At 52.2% G+C, this 18,919-nt stretch overlaps 9 protein-coding genes across 9 annotated transcripts; 5 read left to right on the forward strand and 4 right to left on the reverse strand.

Annotated features, from left to right (window-relative positions):
- Positions 1-240: 240 nt before the first annotated feature.
- PV08_10859 (uncharacterized protein) lies at positions 241-1,350 on the reverse strand (the record flags this gene model as incomplete). Its single annotated transcript, XM_016385172.1, has 1 exon — positions 241-1,350. One exon carries the CDS (start codon positions 1,348-1,350, stop codon positions 241-243), a length of 1,110 nt encoding a protein of 369 aa, XP_016231774.1.
- Positions 1,351-1,984: 634 nt separating this feature from the next.
- Positions 1,985-4,276, forward strand: PV08_10860 (uncharacterized protein; the record flags this gene model as incomplete). The annotated part of the gene is made up of 1 exon (XM_016385173.1): positions 1,985-4,276. One exon carries the CDS (start codon positions 1,985-1,987, stop codon positions 4,274-4,276), a length of 2,292 nt encoding a protein of 763 aa, XP_016231775.1.
- A 622-nt stretch (positions 4,277-4,898) lies between these two features.
- Positions 4,899-5,376, reverse strand: PV08_10861 (uncharacterized protein; the record flags this gene model as incomplete). The annotated part of the gene is made up of 2 exons (XM_016385174.1): positions 4,899-5,270; positions 5,347-5,376. 2 exons carry the CDS (start codon positions 5,374-5,376, stop codon positions 4,899-4,901), a joined length of 402 nt encoding a protein of 133 aa, XP_016231776.1.
- Positions 5,377-5,696: 320 nt separating this feature from the next.
- Positions 5,697-7,603, reverse strand: PV08_10862 (uncharacterized protein; the record flags this gene model as incomplete). The annotated part of the gene is made up of 4 exons (XM_016385175.1): positions 5,697-6,043; positions 6,188-6,549; positions 6,635-6,842; positions 6,910-7,603. The coding sequence occupies 4 exons, from the start codon at positions 7,601-7,603 to the stop codon at positions 5,697-5,699; spliced, it is 1,611 nt and encodes a 536-aa protein (XP_016231777.1).
- A 535-nt stretch (positions 7,604-8,138) lies between these two features.
- PV08_10863 (uncharacterized protein) lies at positions 8,139-9,745 on the forward strand (the record flags this gene model as incomplete). The annotated part of the gene is made up of 3 exons (XM_016385176.1): positions 8,139-8,959; positions 9,024-9,374; positions 9,457-9,745. The coding sequence occupies 3 exons, from the start codon at positions 8,139-8,141 to the stop codon at positions 9,743-9,745; spliced, it is 1,461 nt and encodes a 486-aa protein (XP_016231778.1).
- A 940-nt stretch (positions 9,746-10,685) lies between these two features.
- Positions 10,686-13,217, forward strand: PV08_10864 (uncharacterized protein; the record flags this gene model as incomplete). The annotated part of the gene is made up of 1 exon (XM_016385177.1): positions 10,686-13,217. The coding sequence occupies one exon, from the start codon at positions 10,686-10,688 to the stop codon at positions 13,215-13,217; it is 2,532 nt and encodes an 843-aa protein (XP_016231779.1).
- A 338-nt stretch (positions 13,218-13,555) lies between these two features.
- On the forward strand, positions 13,556-14,146 carry PV08_10865 (uncharacterized protein; the record flags this gene model as incomplete). The annotated part of the gene is made up of 1 exon (XM_016385178.1): positions 13,556-14,146. One exon carries the CDS (start codon positions 13,556-13,558, stop codon positions 14,144-14,146), a length of 591 nt encoding a protein of 196 aa, XP_016231780.1.
- Positions 14,147-14,344: 198 nt separating this feature from the next.
- PV08_10866 (uncharacterized protein) lies at positions 14,345-15,277 on the reverse strand (the record flags this gene model as incomplete). Its single annotated transcript, XM_016385179.1, has 2 exons — positions 14,345-14,507; positions 14,646-15,277. 2 exons carry the CDS (start codon positions 15,275-15,277, stop codon positions 14,345-14,347), a joined length of 795 nt encoding a protein of 264 aa, XP_016231781.1.
- A 1,728-nt stretch (positions 15,278-17,005) lies between these two features.
- Positions 17,006-18,832, forward strand: PV08_10867 (uncharacterized protein; the record flags this gene model as incomplete). The annotated part of the gene is made up of 1 exon (XM_016385180.1): positions 17,006-18,832. One exon carries the CDS (start codon positions 17,006-17,008, stop codon positions 18,830-18,832), a length of 1,827 nt encoding a protein of 608 aa, XP_016231782.1.
- Between the last annotated feature and the right edge of the window lie 87 nt (positions 18,833-18,919).

The raw sequence follows: 18,919 nt of genomic DNA on the forward strand, positions 1-18,919 counted from the left end.
CAATGAGCTTCAGCATTTATGATGGCTTCGTCCAAGCAACCGAAGGTGCCACTTGTATAGAAAATCATCCCAGGTGCCGATGACCTCATGAGATTGGCCAACGTTTGTGGTATGCGTCACTGTTCAAGCAAGCTCACAAGCAGACCTCTCCAGATATAAATGGTACACGAATCGAGGAGAGCAAGAGTGTGCGCGACTTCCGCTCGCCATCCTCGGCCTCGACACTGATGTCGTGCTTATTCATGTGAACTTTCTCCTCGGTGTTTCTAGATGTGGCGCCTTCCCAATATTCTCGGCTCCAGTCAGTCTTGCATTGAACTCATCCAACTTGTCAAATGGAAGATCGAGAAACTGGTGCTTATTCTTCCATCGGACCTCACTTTCAATAAATGCCTCCGAGCTCTCTCCTGGTGGCGGCGGTGGTTCGGTGATTTTTGTGATGAGATATGCCGTGCTTGCCTCAGCAATACCATATATAAGCACGCCAAACAGGGGCACTTTCACCATGACTGCGAACGCAGCACTGAAGCCAAACAGCACACCACTTCGATCGATGAACCAAACCTTCTTCTGCTGCTTCGTGAAGCGAATTCGGTGGAAGTATGGTTCAAGAAGGCGGGACATGAGGCTCCTGCTTGAAAAATAGGTTTGTAAAAACGACACCATGTAGTGCTTCGGCAAAATGAGGCCGGTGGCGAATACGATACCCGCTGGAACAGGGCCAACCGCTTTGTTGAATGTGTAAAACGAGGCCGCAGGGAGGACAAAGGGTCCAACGAGAGGCAAGAAGGTACAGGCGTATATGGCGAGCGAGATCCCGGCTCGTCGAGCATATTTCCCAGCTGTGAGGATGACACCGTCCACAAGGCCGCGTTTCTCCTTCTTCTCTCGTTCTCCATGAGTTGAATACATTTTAAGAGTAGGATAGTACATGGCTCGCAAGGTTGACGGGTCTTCGGATTTGTGCTTCTGGACATATGTCTGGTCAACCCATCGCAAGGAGTCCATGAACAGATTGTCCAATGTCGGAGTTACCGAGCTCATCACCATCATCAGGAAGAATGGAATTTGAAGGACGGATTTGGAGATGAAATCCAAGCCGCCGACTAGTTTATCGTCCCATGTTTCCTGGTCCAGATTGACGACAAGCGAGACGATCAAGAGCAGAAACTTGACCGCGTAGATCGGGATGTTGATTACAATACGTATGGCAAGGCCAGCACATACGGCAATCGCAGCTTGCCGGTAGTGAGAGGTCGTGAAAAGCTCCGGATTTTGAAGGGCTCTATGAGCTCCAACTAACGTCAACTGGGCCCCTCGCAGTATCGCATTTGGATCAAAATTCGACATGTTCGCGGGAGTAGGCTAAGGAATACAGCAGTGTCACAGCACCTGTAGTCTCTGCCGGTGTGTATGATTGGGGGACTCGCAACGAAGAAGGTAGAAAGCCACCAGGCACACGACATTTCGACCACGACGACCATGTACGCCCGTTATGTCATAGGGCGACGCGGACTACGAGGCTGTGCTTTTCCAGTCTGGGTGCACGAGGCTGAAGTCAAGCACGCCGAGTACGAGACAATGACCAAGCCGAGGGACAGGCCCCTGGGAAACAACGCCTATCGCTATCGATTGATCCTTGCGCAGCTACAAACAGTTAGGTATGTTGTAAGTGCAAAAGAGGCCGAGCTCCCTCATACACGCCGTTTGTTGATGTTTGGATGGTCCATGTCACATCCTCGCCTACCTGAGTTAGTGCGCCTAGTTGAAGCGGGCTGCTCTCACCCCGCAACGCAAGCGCAGCTGCTCTCGGGCTCACTAGGCGCTTGTGGCGCCCGCTATTTACCAAAGCCAACTGCGCTTTCCAAGGCGCGACATTGTTGCTGGAATTGTTTATCTCCCACTGTCTGAAAGCCACATATCAGTGATTCATCTTGCATTTGAACACCAAATCTTCACACACAATACCAATCGAAGATGCAGTATGGCCACCCCTTCCTATGGCGATCGACCCCAAATACAAGGGTTTCGGAGGTCCTTCACTCTGCCTGCGCGACAGTTGTCCGTACATGAGAAGGCAGGTCTCGACAGATCAGATGCTGATGCCAATGTCTTGTTTTCTCATCCCTCGGCACGTATAATTGCCTTCTCCCCGCCCAAAGAATCAATCCCTGCGCAAACCAAAGACATCCCACATGACACCGACTACCCGGTCGATACAATAGAAACACTACCATGGAGGTCGAGAACGGAAACCTTAGCTGCAACCGGGCAGATCATGATCGAGAAAGTTCGCGGCTCGAGCAATTTTCTGAAGTCCGCGGACCAGAAAGTCATTCACACCATCATGCGCAACTCGCAATGTTGGTGCGTTGATGGGGAATCCAAATTCGTTCTAAGAACTGGAAAATTCCGCTATTACCGAATAGAACTGCCGTCAGAAACAGAGGAGGACAAAAAGAAGGTGGAAGAGCTGAAGGATGTACTCAGTAAAGTTCTCAGGTATGAGAGAACACCCTGTCCGTTCAAAAGAGCTTTCCACGTCGATCTCCCGGAGGACGCCATTACACCTCGTCGGAAAGGTGTCTGGAAAAGGAGGCAGCCTTCGCAACCCACAAGTCCTTCAACAGACCCATTGCCTCTTCGTAGGTCGAAGACATCGCGGGCATGGAGTTTACAAGGCCCGGCAAGCTCGACGCCCTTGCAAACATATGGTCGTCGTGGATCGGATTATGGCTACTCTTTGTCTCGCGACACCTCCCCCATGCCAACTTCGGAAGGTGACAGGTGGCGCCCAAGTACACCCTCCAGCCTTGCATCTAGTGAACTTATGAGCGAGAGAGCATATGAGGAACTATCTGGTCAGGAGGCGGAAGATCATAATGACAACCCCTCGCCAATGCCTGAGGATCACGTCATGGACGCCCAATTCGACATGCAAGGCGATTCTCTCTCTTCTAGCATGTCTTCTATAGATAGACGATCGGATCATGCCACTGAGAATGATTCGACAGCGCCAACGGACGCTGATCACAAGGAGTTGAACATTGCTCCAGAACCCTGCCCAGCAGGAATTGTGGCAGAAGAAGACGCTCCAGTTAATGATGTGACCACCCATATTCCTTCTATAGCAGAAGACGAACATACGCCGGACAAGAACTCCAACGACGAAAGGGCCGAGTCCTTTTCTCGGCAGTCAGAAGGCGACCTTGTCCAGAGTGACACCACTGCGGTTGAGCCAGACTCTCAACAAGTTTTGCAAGCGACAAAAGAGAGCATTTTGGCAGAGGGGCAAAGTCCTCTTGAAGAATTGTCACCGGTGACTGAATCCCCGGTCGTATCCGCTAGACCAGCGATCTCCTCCACATCATCAATTGACGAGGACGCTCCAGAAACCCAAGCCGCAAATGACGATGTTGACCCCGAAGTAACAACTACATATCACGATTCACAGCAAGAAGAGATTCCATCAGAAGCCGCACAATCACATCCTGACTTGGATGGACTCGATGAAGCGGAGGAACCATCAAACGATGATGATGCACTGAGCAATGTTTCAAGCGTGGACTCCTTCCACACGACCAAGTCTCTGGCGGAGGACTCTTCGGAACAGCCCGCAGGGCCCTTTGACACAGAAAAGACTCCCCAAGACGAGAGATTGAATCCATTTTCCTTGGTGAAACCACAACATAAAAGGGGTGTTTCCGAGACGACTATAACAGCCTCAAATGCTGACGCTCACCAATCTGCGGACGACTCATCAGACAAACCATCAACGCCCGCGTTAGGGAGATCGCCTACTTCAGACTCATCGTGGCCGGAGGTACGTACCCCAGAGTCACCGGTTACTGCCGGTTTGAGACGACGTCTTGAAAGGAAACGGTCACTTTCTCCTCTCCCTCCTCCAACAACAATCTTCTCACCACCGTCTCCCACCCAAGGCAACCACTTTACTTCCGAGATCCTACACAAGGCTTGTAGTATAGCCTTGGTCAAGCCTATCGAGGCTGTTGTTCTCCTTATCCATATACTTGCTAGGATTGCCGGAGGCGCTACTGTCAATGATTTGCTCAGTGGGGATTTGTTTCGAAGGCCAGATCAACACCAGCGAAGGTCGAGTTTCCCGGATCAAGTCAACGCCAGAGATCACAGCAGTGATGACGAGGATGATTTTGGCGTTCCCATCCGTCGACGGAGAAGTCTGAGCCATAGTTCCAACTTTCCGACCGCGATGCGCAACAACAATGATGCTGATCCAATGTTTGATTTGGATTGAAACTGCTACACAGGCGATATGGTGCGTCATCTTGCAAGATCACCGATGTCTATCATTTGATTACGCAAGCCTGTCTTATATATGAGCATGGAGTTACGGGGCGGGGAATAAGACTTCCCCATTACAAGAACCAGAGTATGATGGAATTCATTTTGGCTCTGTGAGTATAGTCAGGTCAGAGAGAATAGGTTTTCAAATAATATGACTGTCCATTGCGGCCATATCCATGGCGAATTATAATTCTTTGTCCTCGATTCGATGAACGTTCTGTTCTGCGTTCTCGCTTCCGCACATGGTTGTAGGTTGAAGTCGCACAGGATGTCATGGATCTCAGTGTCGACTTTTGATTTTTGGCGTCAGACTCCCTCTTCCTGCTTCGTCGTCCGTCCCGGCCACAACTGATCGACGCTTTGACTAGCCATAAAGAGAGCCGGTGCATGGGCGCAATGGAAGTATGTCCCCTTGGGGTGTTCGGTTAGTGAACGGTTTGCTTTCTTCCTCGGACAACAGCAGTCCCGAGTCACGCAACATCTTTCGTCCCTGGTTGTGTGTATATGTGTGTGGTGGGGTGTGGGATGGTGTGGTCTACCCTTAAAGATTTTTCTTCATACACCATGTCGTGTCAACTCGGCGCACTCCCAGCGGCGGCGCCGGCGCTTGTCCCTTTGTTCTTCTTCTTAGCCTTCGCCTTCTCCTTGGCCTTCTTCTTGTCTCTTTTCCTCAAAGCCTCCATTCCCTTCTTGCACACATCGGCATACCGCGTGTAAAAAGTGTCCAGGTCGGCTGATTGGACGACGGTCGCAAGTCTGAGTTTCTTCGGGGTGCTCTTCGACTTGGGCGTGCCACGGTGCTCTTTCGAGAGACCGTTTGTGGCGCGGATCAGGATTTGCGAAGACGCGGCTTCTTCCGCAGGGAGAGGCTTTTGAGTCAGGTACACGGAGCCATGGGCCTTGCTGTGCGTTGCGGTGAAGAGTTGCGCGAGGCGGGAGAGGAACTGTTTGTATATAACATGCAGTTTGCGATTAGCTTGGGAGGATTGGGCCGGGTGAAGAAGTGACAATATAATTTACCTCTTCGTTGCTCAGAAGTTCTTGAGACATTCTGCCCAGGGATGTTGACGACCAGGTTGGTGCCTGACAGTATCGTATGGGCTGGCTGGCCGCACTGGGCAGTTCGAGTACCGACTGAACGATTGAGGCACCACGCACTGCACTGCAACTGTACTCGTATTGTCCTGTCGTTCGCAGCCAATTTGATGATGGGTCAGTGGGGGAATTGGCGCTAACTAGTGTGCCTACAGAGTACAGTACAATATGAGAGAGTCTAGTGGCCCTTGCTTATCACCGGGTTATCGCCGCGGCAAGGAATATCCATATATTGTTCCTACAACTCACAGCATATCTTCGGACAGCCCTCAATCCTATAGATCTTCCTCTGTGAAGTGCCACACTCTGATTGCAGTATCTCTACCTTGCTCCCAGGTCGGACCCGTCCCAGCTCGCGTTTCCCTCGCTAATCTGCAACCGACGGTGTAAATCTCGACCTGCTTCGCAAACGCTTCCCATATTTCATGAATACCAAAGGGATTGGGATCGCTACGCAGGAGATTCCGCCCAATATACTCGAAGCCGGCCCGACGCCCAGGTTGAGAAAGAGTGGCCGTGCCGCCAAAGGCAACCCGCACGCCAGTAACGACCTCAAAAAGGTGTTCCCAGCCATCGCGCTCGCGGCCAAGGGTCCGTAAGTGTCCGCGAGGTAATTCAAACACTGTTGAAACGTGATATTGAACCCTGCACCGATAAAACCTATTGTTCTCAGACGCAAGTCAAAGGTTTAGTATACCCTCTACATGGATGTAGATGCGTGAATGTTGGGCTCAAAGGAAGACGGAGAGATGGGCATCACACGTACCTGCCGCAATCGTCGGTAAGACCCAGGAATACCCGGGGTCTGCGGTCCAACCGAACCAGAAGATACCGGTGGAGAAGAGGACGCCTCCGGCCAGCATGGGCGGTAGTCTCGCTTCTGGCACTGCCCGGCCTTGGTTTCGCGAGAGCGCCTTTGCGTATAGGGGTTGATTTGCGAAGTTGATAACGAGGGCGAACAGGACGCCTGTGAACAGGCCCAGAAACGGCAGTGTTGATACAACGGTGGAGTACTTGCGTATGAGCCCGAATACGACAGGGAACGATTCCAGCTGAAAGAAGAGAAGGCCGTAGACAAACGATGCGTACACAGCAATGCAGGTGACCATGGGCTCCATGATGAGCATTCTAAAGGGAAATTTGAGGTCAGTGACCTGAATTTTTGGCACATCTTAACAGGTAAGTCAACTACGAGGAAGAAATTGTCACTTACCGAGCAGGGCGACTTATATACTTGATCAAGATGTTATTGACATTAATCTTTTCAGCTTCGTGCGGATGCCAGTAGCGCTCATCGCCGGTGTCCTTGCGAAGACAGCGTGCTTTCTGCTTAAGTAAAACGGGGTGGTACGTTTCAGGTAATGCGAAAGAGGTGAGACCAACGACGGCGAAGGTGATGATAGCTTGGATATACTCGGTCCCTAGGTCGCAGTCAATCGTCACTCCGCTCGGTACCGCAAGTGAAGGATGAGACTGTAGCCGACTTACATCGCCATCCAAGGTGCGGATTCACCACTATGGCCGCACCAACCAAAGGTGCAATGCACGGCCCTCCAACAACACAAAAGGCCATGAGTGCCATCGGTACACCTCTCGTCCTAGGGTCGTAAATGTCCCCAATCGCGGCGGAGACGTTGCTGATCGGCGCCGAGGCGAACAGTCCCCCAAAAAAGCGGGTGAGGAACACGGCGGTCGCACCCTGGCTCACTGCCGTGCCAATACTGAAGAGGCCAAGGATGAAGACCGCCGGCAGCATAGAGAGTCTGCGACCATAGACTTCACCAACTGGCGCCCAGATCATCGGACCGAACGCGTAACCCAGGACGAATAGCGACACCACGAGGACGGTTGTTTCGATACTGACATGGAATTCTTTCTGGAGGACTTCTTGCGCGGGAGAAGGGATTGAAGCACCGAACGATCCGACAAAAGCTAACAGGGCCATCTGCAGCGTCAACCAGGCTTTGTAATACGGGTTCCAACTCTTCGGGTTGGCGGGGTCGTTCCTGTCCCATTTGACGAGGTAATAATCCTTATTGCCTTCGTCAGCGGTCTTGGGATTTGTCTGGGATTCAGTTCCTCGTGTCGCTTGGGTAGGATTCATCTCGAGATCAACACCCTGTTGCGAATCTGAGGAGAGTATAGGACCATTCAGGTCTGTAGCCTGCTGGCGTGTGTCCATGTTGCTGATTTTACCGTGGTGAGTGCTGGCATACTGGAGGATTCAAAGCAGGCTTGTCCGTGGGTATTCGAGAGATTTTATAGCAACTCGATAACCCCTCCTAGACTGAGGCAGCTCAACGTCTATTGCAGATCTCCTCCCCCTGTTCGCTGAAGACCCTTGCGAACTATGGCCATATCGAGGTATCTTCATGCTTGATGAAGCATAATTTCCGATCGCCCCTGGTGTCATCCGTATTCACACTGCGTTTGAGTGTATCGTAATGTGGGCTTGATTGCATCAATAAGGCGACAAGGAGCATCGGAAGCCTTCCATGTGGAGCCACAGGACAGTCCTCATTAGCGTCGGCCGACGTGCATATACAGTACAACGATGGAGCCATTCATGCCGCGCCGCTCCTTGCACTCTTGCAACAAGGAACTCCACGGACTTAAGGTTCGTCATCGAGGACATTCGACTAAGGGGGTTTGAAATGAACTATCAGTCCCGATGATTGTTCCCGAACACCATTGACCAGTCGAAGCTCAGAAGCTAAATGGTGACCAAGGAAGCGGAAATACAGCGAGCCTCGCGCGCATGTCGTCTTTGCCGGACAAGGAAGAAGGCGTGTGACAAGAAGCTCCCAGAGTGCGGTTACTGCATTCAACGTGGCTTGACCTGCGTATATGGTGATGATTCCCACTCGACATCGGCCGAAAAGGCTGCCATTTTTGTTGGCAGCGTCCTGGCAATGCGCTCAAGCATCCCGATCTGGCTGGCTGGCGATCTAAGCCCATCGACAATGCAGTCCCAGTCTCCCGGCTTATACAATTCCCACCAGGGCGTTCAAGATCCAGCGATGTCGCTTGCTAAGGCCGTGCACGCCCAGGTCGACCACATCATACGAGCCGCGAATATATCCTCGGACTACATACAAGAACGCTATTTCCGGCATTTTCATCCCCGTCTCCAGATCCTGGAACCGAGGCTCTTTCAAGAAGCCATCGAGCAAGAGTGTGGCGTGCCTGCTCCTGATGTCACCATCCTACTTCTCGCGATGTACCTCATCACGCTAGAGCCTCCAAATGATACCATATATATCACCCTCCGAACCATCTTCACCGCAGTCCAAACTAGTATTCGCACATCAATCGCCTTGATTCAGGCCTCCCTACTGATTTCGTGCTACGAGTACACTCATGGCTGGCTCGACGCAGCATACATCTCTGTAGGCGCATGCGTCAGAATGGGCCGCCTTATTGGCATCAACCGGCTTCAAGGATCACGCGATGACGAAAGTTTAAAATCAGATACTCGAGAAACTCTCAAGTTAGTCGAGTCATGGAACCTTTGGTGGGGCATCACGATATTGGAAAGGTAGGCATGATTCAACTTCGCCTCTTCAACCTCGGTGTGATAAGGCGCTGAAGAATAATGACAGCGCTTTACTGTCGGAAGTCGACGAAAATGTCCAAAAGTCTGTTTCCGACTACCATCTGGGAGATCAATCTCCTCTCCCACTCGGCTCAGAATCTACCGTGGGTTCTTCCATGCTCCGCTGTTTGAAATGCGTGCCCCTAACTGTGTCTAAGGACAACAGCGATTTCACGCGCCTAGCGCAGGCCACATGCTTGCTCAACCGGGTACGGCGAGCGGTGACTTTCAAAATTGATTATTCTGAGCTGGCGGCCATCGACAAGGAGATACAGTCTTATCTTCTCCTCGCCTTGAACGAGGATCGAGACGGATGCCCTAAAGCTCTGCATAGTATCTCCGTTGCTATTGCCGTTCGGTAGGTACTTTTCCAGTCTATTCCACTCCAGCTGGACTCAATGAAAGCTTGAACTTGAAATTGTTTCCTGAACATGGGACAGGGGTCTATTCGTGCTTCATCAACGTATTCTAAACGATGTGGGAGAGCGTCAAGATGGGTATTCTCGGAATTCATATGCGGCGCTATACACAGCTTCAAAAATGGTCCTCGACGCGGCCAAAGACCATTATTCCAGCAGCGCGAAGCCGAGGATACTCTTCCTTCCCCTCTGCTGCAGAAGAAATATCCAAGACGCGAAGGCATTCTTGACCGATTCGGGCGAGCAGCATTGCTCGGCCGTGGATCTTCAGCACTTACGTCTGGCCGAGGAAGCTCTGAACAAAAGATAGGAGACACATCATCGCTCGATTCAAGGAATATGCTTGCTGTGTCCTCGAAGACAACGTGGATGCTGGTTGTTCAAAGGTCCCTGGACTGTCCATCATCAGCCAAACGGAGCTCTGAAACAGTAACTCTGGTTGGGTATGGTTCGTCTAGGACTGTGGTTGAGCGAGCACAGAACTAGGCTGGCACGATGAACCATAGAAGAGTTCCATCTGCAATACGTCGATCCGGTTGCAGGCGTGCCACTTTTGTCTCGATGATCCTGTCAGAGCATCCAGTGACCACTGATATCCACCTTAGTGGCGTTTGACGATTGTGATTTTATTGACACCGTTGCGAGATTCCATCATGGATCAGCTTGCTGGTATGACAAGGTCAAGCACACCCGGAGAGAACTATTACAAAATAGCGGTACGCTCTCTGAGAAAGGAGCGCTCGCAGCCATATTCTGGCGCACTTCAGCGCTGTATAGCATATTGAAATTCAAAGGTGATTCCAACTCCATCTCGATCAACGGGATCCCTAGTTCCACAAAGGATTGGGGCCGCAGACTGCAACTACCATATTAATTGCCCAAACGTGATCCCCCTTCTCGTCTATAGTGTTAAGGTCGCCGAAGCTCTACACAGTTCTAGAACAAGGGCTGAATGGAGCATACCCGCACGCATTAATCCCTACTCGGGGACTTGCTGAGGATATGAAGCAGGATAAGGGGTATCAGGGTGAACCGAAAGAGAAAAGAGAGAATGAAGTTGGAAAACAGGTGCGTGTGGCGCCCATCGGGGGATGAGATGGAGGCGTCTTGACGGCCAAAAGCGGCGGGGGACGTGCCACAAACAAACGACATCCGAAGATTTCCCGGTGTCGGCTTTAGAGACGCAATTTTTATGGTGGTGTGTGATTGTTTGGACGAACGAGTCTCTCACTGCTCGGATAGATGTCCAAATGTCAAGACCAAATGGAGGACAACGAAGACGTCCAAGTGGTGTGAAGCTACCGTTTGCACTGCAGAAGGAACTAGGCTTGGAAAACAAGTCGCAGGGACGGCGGCCGCAGAATGGCACCGTGAGGAACAGAAAAGAGCAGCGCAAGGCTGGACGACTGGAGAAGAAGAGAAGCAAGGGATTTTCGGGGCCAGAAAGGAGAGTGCAAGACCATGAAAGCGACGAGGACGAGCAATACGACGAGAGCGAGGAGGACTCCCGGCCGGCACCCTCGCCTGTGAAGACTGCGCCGGCGAAGAGAGAACCAAAGAAAGAGGCAAAGTCGAGGAGCATACTGAAGAAGCCGATGGTTAGACCGCGCTCTCCCTCGATATCTGATGAAGATGAGACGGATCGGTCGCGGGCCTCGTCGCCAGGCCTCGTTCTAGATGCCTCCTCGAGAGCCTTTAGGGATCGAGCAGCACAGGACGATGCGGAGATCAGTGCGCTTGAAAAGAAACTCGGGTTTCAAAAGAAAGCCAAGTCAAAATCATTCGCTGATGACGGTCTGGATGATTTGCTTGAAGGCCTCGAAGAGGAGGAAAGGGGACAAAAGAGAATGAGTGAAGAAGACGACTGGCTTGAAAGAAAGAGAAGGAAGACAGCACCTCAGGACGAGGATGAGGAGGATGATGAAGACCTCGATATTGACGGGGATGATGCTGGCGACGATATTGATATGGATGAGGACGACTTGCCAGATGAAGATCTAGACGGAGGATCTACCCAAGATGGGCAAACTGAGGACGATTTTGAGAGTTTCGAATCAGACGAGGACGAAAGGCCCCGAACTCAGAAGGTGAAGGTGCGAGAAAACCCTTACGTTGCCCCTGTAGCAGCGAATGCGTCTAGCCCCAAATATGTCCCTCCCTCGCTGCGGAAAGCACAGAACTCTGAGGGGGCGTCCCTGGAAAGGTTAAGACGCCAACTTCAAGGGCACCTGAACAAGCTGTCCGAAGCGAACCTCATATCTATACTTGACGAGATTGAGAAGGTCTACCAGTCAAATCCCAGACAAGATGTCACGTCCGTTCTCATTGAGCTGCTTCTCACTCAATTCAGCAGCAAATCGACTCTTCCGAACACATTCGTTATCCTTCATGCAGCTTTCTCGGCGGCTGTATACAAGGTAATTGGGGTCGACTTCGGCGCTGAGCTGCTTTCACAACTTGTTGATCGCTTCGATCTATATCACGGCGACGAAGGAGCGGGCAAGGAGGCGTTAAACCTAATCAGTTTGCTGTCCAATCTATTCACATTCAACGTTGTGAGCAGCGCAGTCCTCTTCGATCACATCAGGCTCCTCCTTGAGGAATTGACCGAGAACAACACCGAGTTACTTCTTCGAATTGTTCGTGACTCTGGACCACAGCTTCGTCGGGATGATCCATCATCACTGATGGTTATTGTTCGATCTATGGCGAAGACTGTCGACAGGATGAACGCAGCAGGAGAGAAAATAAGTGCAAGAACTAGGGTCATGATGGACATGATTACGGACCTGAAGAACAACAAATTGAAGACTACGAGCAATGTGGGTCTTTCCAGTGAGCACATCACCCAGATGAGGAAAGCGCTGGGAAGTCTTAACAATCGGCACTTAAGAGCATCGGAGCCCCTGCGGATTACTCGAGATGATATCAAAAACAGCGACAAGAAGGGTAAATGGTGGCTTGTAGGTGCGAGCTGGAAAGGGAACGAATCAGCTCCTGGCACAGATGACCTCACTGAGGCTACCACGGTTTTGAAAGGCGACCTTGAGGATGACAACGATGGCTCGGTTGATTTGGTAGCTCTCGCTCGAGAGTACGGAATGAATACAGATGTCAGGCGGTCCATCTTCGTGGCTCTATTATCGGCCGTGGATTACAAAGACGCACATGTCCGGCTAATGAAGCTGCGTCTCAAGCAAAATCAAATGCAGGAGATCCCCAGGGTCCTACTTCGTTGTGCGGCTGGAGAGAACCCTTATAACCACTACTACACGCTGGTGGCGAAGAGACTATGCCTGGAAAAGCGCATGCGTAAAGCATTTCAATTCGCATTGTGGGGATTTTTCAGGAGGCTAGGCGAGAACGCAGACATTGACGATGACGCGAACGACGATGGAGACCAGAATGTCGAGATGAATGAGATTGCGAACCTGGCAAAGTTGTATGCCCATCTCATACTCGACGGAGGTGTGACGATTGGTGTTCTCAAAGTTCTCGATTTGGCATATATCAAAGAACGAACAAGCCTGTTTGTCGAGTTGTTGTTGATCATGATCATGATCGAGGCCAGCAACACGAAAGTCGACTCTGTACCGCGAGTGTTTGATCGAGCAATCGAGACGCCCCAGGTTATCAAACGATTACAATACTTTGTCAAAAAGAATGTCCGAAACTCTGACCTGATATCAAAGGACGACAAGGATACGGTCAAAAGAGGTTGCAAGGTTGCATTGGACACCCTTTCGCGCCTAGATTCCGGAACGAGTCTCATGGATGATTGAATACGAACGCATCAACGGATTGCCCTCTTGACCGAACGAGTAAATGGTCATGATACGTGCTGAATACTGGCGCGGGAAAGCAATAATACAAAGTCAGTCGAACCTTCCGAACTGTAAGGCGTTGTCATGGTCTACGACGACGTTGATGCGGTCGGATAAAAATGCAACGAGTACAATTTTGTTCGCTCAAGTGTTTGAGGGCTCGTCGACACTGTTTGTCAACTATTGGTATTTAATGACGACGCAACGCTGGATCAGCTTCGCATGGACATACCAGAGCAACCTCTGCCGAGATCCCAGTCTTGAGTTCTCAACAAGTACCACCGCATTGACTCAAAATGTCTCAATCAATTCTGATCCCGCGCCCAGTACTGCAGGCTCTCCTCGCTGAGCTCGACATGTGTTACGAAATGTTTGGTCCAACTATGCAAAATGATGTCCTGCCTTCCGCCTGGTTCCGTCCTCTCCTTATCACCCACGCCAATGGTGCGGAAAACATTCGCCTCGACAATGACGACGTCCGGAGACTGGTTATCAGAAGCACCACGGCGCTGAGAGGAGCGATTTTTCGGTTCCACGAAAGAGCGGATGAATATCTTTGTGCACTTCGATCTCTGCGTACTGAGAGAAGCAGGGTCGACGACATGCTTGCAAGAAACAGGGAACGGGATCACTCCAGACTATTGCGCCTTGCTACAAGCAACGCCAGGATTGAGAGAATCTCGGCGAATGAAAACCTACTGAACCTGGATGGGTGCATCATGGGGTATAGGGAGAGCCATGAAAGATGGCCGGGAGACGAACGCCCATCATTCAGGAACGACGACGATGTTGGAGGGTATTCTGGTCACCGGAGAGTCGAGCTGGATGCTGTCCGACGAGAGGACCCTAACTTTGAGGCGGAATCGACGATGCTATATGAGTCGTGACACGGACTCTTGACAGAGCGTACAGAGCAAGACTAAGGTAGATAGACGGGGTCCTTGATGCTGGCTGGATACCATAAGCTCGGATGAATGAACAAGACGACATTACAATTACGAGATAAGACGAGACGAGATGAACTTGAGCAGTGATCGAGCGTCTTAAGGGTTCTAAATTTCTGTTTTTTTGTGCATTTTGGTTTTCTAGATGGCGATACCGCAGTCCATGACGATATTCTGACCTGTTATTGATTTACTCAAGACCAGAGTCTTGATCTGGTCGGCAACGTCAACTGGAGAGGCGATTGACTTGAGAAGTGCCTTGTCGGCGGTCGCTTTAATCTTTTTTTCTGGGAATTTGTTGCCCCTGGATTTTGGGTTGACGGTTAGCAGGCATATTGGTCGGTGGGTCGGTCGGTGGAGGGGGAGGGTAGAAAAGTAAGTGATCCTCCAACTAACTAGGTAGGTAGGTAGGTAGGGAGGGAGGGAGCTGTAATGAACTTACCACTCGGTCAACATCAGGCCGGGACTGACACTGTTACACCTGATTTTCTTTCCACAGATAACGGCGAGGCCCTTTGTCAGATGGATCTCGGCCGCCTTCGTGACGGAGTACGGAAGACTGGAGCCGCTGGGCCTCACGCCGGCCAAGCTGGCGACGGTGACGAAGGCACCGCCGATGCCGCCTTCGCCCTCTTCGTCGGCGACCTTCTCGAGGTGGTCCTTGGCGGCGTACAGGAGCCACAGGTGGCTCTTGACGTTGACGTTGAAGCAGCGGTCCCAGTCGTCCTCGTTGACCTGCTGCTCGAGGTCGCTGAAGTCGGTCAGCCGCGTCCAGCCGGCGTTGCTGACCACGACGTCCAGCCGGCCCATGACGCTCACCGTCTCGGACACGAGGCGCTGGATCTCGGACCGCTGCGAGACGTCGGCCTTGACGGCGTGGAACCGCGGGCCGTGGTCCGCCGAGACCGTGTACGTCGGCGCGATCGCCGAAGCCTGCGATATCACCTCTTGCGCCTTTTCGAGCCGCGAGTTGTAGTTGACCACTACGCGGAAAAAGGGCGCGAGCGCTTTGACTGTCGCCGCGCCCAGGCCCGCGCTGGACGCCGTGACGAGCGCGACTTTGGCCGCCGTCATTGCTGTGGTTGTTGGGTGGCGGGAGCAAGGACAGAAATGCTGGATGGCTGGCCGGCAGGCAGGCAGGTCGGTGAGGGTGCTTGGGAGATGATGTGAGGTGGGAAAGGGTCCAAATTGAGGTGAAGTGAGGTAGTCGTAGGAATTGCTATGGTCGTCAAACCTGTAGCGACTTAAGTAAGGCAGGGAGGTCCCTGGAATGGCGTAGAAGTGGGGTACGGAGTGGGCAAATCGGGGTTGTGCGCGGGGCGGAAACATTCCGACGTCCAGACCTGATGGTGCGCAGGTGCTCCTCGGTATTGTACTGTAGGTACTCTTGCTTTTTCGGCTCGTTCCTTTGTAGTCTTACGGGGAGAGTCTCAGTGTCAAATCTTGCTCGATGCTTCTCCGGGCGGAAGAACTTCCTAAAATCTGCCTTTGTTGAAGATAGCCTCGTCGGTCTCCCTATCCCGAAAGCACTTCTTGTTTCTTGTACTTCTGCGGACAATGCCCATGGCTTGGTCTCTGTATCTTGATCACCGTCTCGCTGTGCTACGCGGAAAGTTTCCTCCATTGTTCGTTTGGCTTCAGCCGGGGGAGAGATGTCAAGATGTGCCATTAATCGTCGTACGATTCGAGGGCGAGGTGTCTTCCTTCTTGTTCTGATCTCAGTGTTGGTGGGCGACGCTTGCTCTTAACGGGCCATCGTTGTCGATGTGAAGAATTACATCAAGGTGAGTCGGGACAGTAATGAAGCTCTGGACCCCTTGCCGCTGAGCTCCAAGAACTAACGGCCGTATATTGGAAGACTCTGTAGAAAGCCAATGACGACAACCAGAAGCTAGAGAACTCTTTCTTCCATGCCTCGTAAAGTGGTAGTTCTGATCTTCCGAGCATCGGACCATCGGACAAGTGTGTCATGGTACGACGCGTACGAAGCTGCATGATCCCGAGCTCCCGGTACAGGGAGGAATACTTACTATCTACTGGTCGGTGGTTCTCGTAGGGAGTGATTTGCTAAGGGACCCTGACAATCTGATTCTTGGGGATTGATTGATAAGATATGATCATTGTAGTGAGCGTGACGAGTGTACGATAAGATTTGATTACGACGCTCCTCCAGCACTGTTACTTCACTAACAAGAAGATTTTCCACCCGAAGTCCCTCATTTAGCCTAGTGGGCGCGGGCATTGGTCTAAACGGCATATTGTACGGAGTACCAGTGAATTCATTGCAGTGACTGAGACTATTACCTGTTCCTATTGGCACCTCGTGCCCATATTTTATTCTCTACTCCATCAGCGCACAAGCCAAGAGTGACGGCGCCGCGAAGCCTGAGCAAGCTTCCTTAAGCTCGAGTCTTGGGCGACTCTTGTCAAGTGGCACAGACACAAAAGTCCCTGGTCTAACGGTTCTCAACTTCCCGGATGATGATACCTCGTCTCACTGTCCCATCCGAGTTCCTTGCGCGATGCCCCCATAAGTTTTTTCTTTTCAACTAGTGGAGCTGACGGCGAGAAAATTTATCTTATCAGATGTCACTGCGGATACAGGCCTGACCATTCGTAGTGCAACCCGCCCCTGCTCGTCCATGCCTGGTAGGTATACATACGGCAACGCCGAGCGCTGGCCTTGCAATAAATATGGGTATGAATCCCTGCGAGAGAGAGCCACGTTTTTCTCTTGCGGTTATCTCCTCCCCCAGTACCCGTCCGCCGTGACTGCTCTACAGACCCTACCGTATCGCCGTCATGGGCTTCCTATCCAAGCTCAAACCCAGGGCAACTCGCCCCGAGGTTAGCAGTGCTTCCAGCGTTCCTGGGGTTCAAAAATCCGACGGCCCACTAGACGCTCCAGCAGATGTGTCTGCAGACTCCGACTCCGATGGCCTGAGCCTGGAGGAACGCAACGAGAAAGAAGTTCAACGCCATCCCAACACCATCACCGAAGGCGCGCAGCTGGGTGTCCGGAAGGCCGAAGCCACTGCTCTCGTCTGGCCAAAATGGGCCGTTTATGCAACTTATGGCTGGATCTGGGTCTGCTTCTTCATGCTGGCCCTGCAGCAGGGAACAACCACTCTTTTCAACGCGGCGGCCTACGCCGACTTCATTGCCGCACCACAGCTGACGACAGCGAATATCTTGTCGACCATCATCGGCGGTGTGTTGAAACTACCCATCGCAAAGATCCTCAACATCTGGGGCCGTGCTGAAGGCTTCTTCCTCTTCGTCTGCGTCTACCTCCTTGGCATGATCGTCTTGGCCTCGTCCACGGGGCCCAGCGGCTACGCAGCAGGCTACGTCCTCTACTGGATCGGCTACGATGCCATCTACCTGATCCTCGACGTCTTTGTCGCAGATACCTCGGGGCTACGCAATCGGGCATTCGCCTTTGCCTTTGTCGGCACCCCCTTTATCTGCACCGCATTCACCGCGCCGTTGCTGGGCCAGGCATTCCTGAAAACGACAACCTGGCGCTGGGGCTACGGGGCTTTCTGCATCATCATGTTCTTCGTCTTTATGCCGCTCGTGTTGGTGTTCAAGTACTTCCAACGCAAGGCCGAGCGGATGGGCCTGTTCAAGAACGAAGCGAGCGACCGGTCCGCGCTGCAGTCCTTTGTACACTACTTTCATGAATTTGACATTGTCGGAGCCATCCTGCTCATGGCGGCATTTGTCCTTTTCCTGCTGCCGTTCTCCCTCCAGACGAACGGCAAAGCGCAGTACTCGTCGGCGACGTTCATCGCCATGATCGTGGTTGGGGTGTTACTCTTCCCCGCGTTTGCCATCTGGGAGAAGTTCTTCGCCCGTGTCCACTTCGTCCGCTGGGAGCTGTTCCGCCAGCGGACCGTGCTAGGAGCGTGCTCGCTGGCGGCAATTCTCTACTTTTCCTTCTACTGCTGGGACGTGTACTACTACTCGTTCGTCCTGGTGGTATATGACCTCTCCTTCTCCGACGCCGGGTACATGAGCCAAATCTACAACGTCGGGTCGACATTCTGGGGCGTCGTCTTTGGCTTCTGGGTCCGCCTCACCAAGCACTTCAAGTACACGTGCCTGTTCTTCGGCCTGCCCCTGATGTTCCTGGGCGCGGGGCTGATGATCCATTTCCGCGGAACCGACCACGGCATAGGATACCTGGTGATGTGTCAGATCTTCATCGCGTTCGCGGGTGGCACGCTCGTCATCGGCGAAGACATGGCCGTCATGGCGGCGGCCGATCGCGACGGCGTGCCCATGATGCTGTCCCTTGTCAACTTGTTCGCCAGCCTGGGCGGCGCCATCGGGTATGCCGTCACCGCCGCAATCTACGACAATGTTTTCCCCGAGGCCCTGCTTAGGAGGCTCCCGGCCAGCACCAAGGGAGACTATGAGACAATCTTCCTGGGTGGCTACACCGTGCAGATGACGTATGCCGTGGACTCGCCGACGAGAAACGCCATCAACTATGCGTGGGGCGAGACACAAAAGTACGGCTCGGTCGCAGCTACTGCTATTCTGGTGCTTGCCATTCCGGCCATTGCCGTGTGGAAGAACTATAATGTCGACAAGAAGCAGAACAAGGGTACCGTCATATAGATAGGTTGACACTCAGGGTATCTTTGTCGTGGTTGTTGACAACATCGTAGTGGGTTACCCTTCTAATCAAGATTCTTATTTGTTTAT

Source organism: Exophiala spinifera (genome assembly GCF_000836115.1).
Source record: "Exophiala spinifera strain CBS 89968 unplaced genomic scaffold supercont1.8, whole genome shotgun sequence".
Classification (NCBI taxonomy): Eukaryota; Fungi; Ascomycota; class Eurotiomycetes; order Chaetothyriales; family Herpotrichiellaceae; genus Exophiala; species Exophiala spinifera.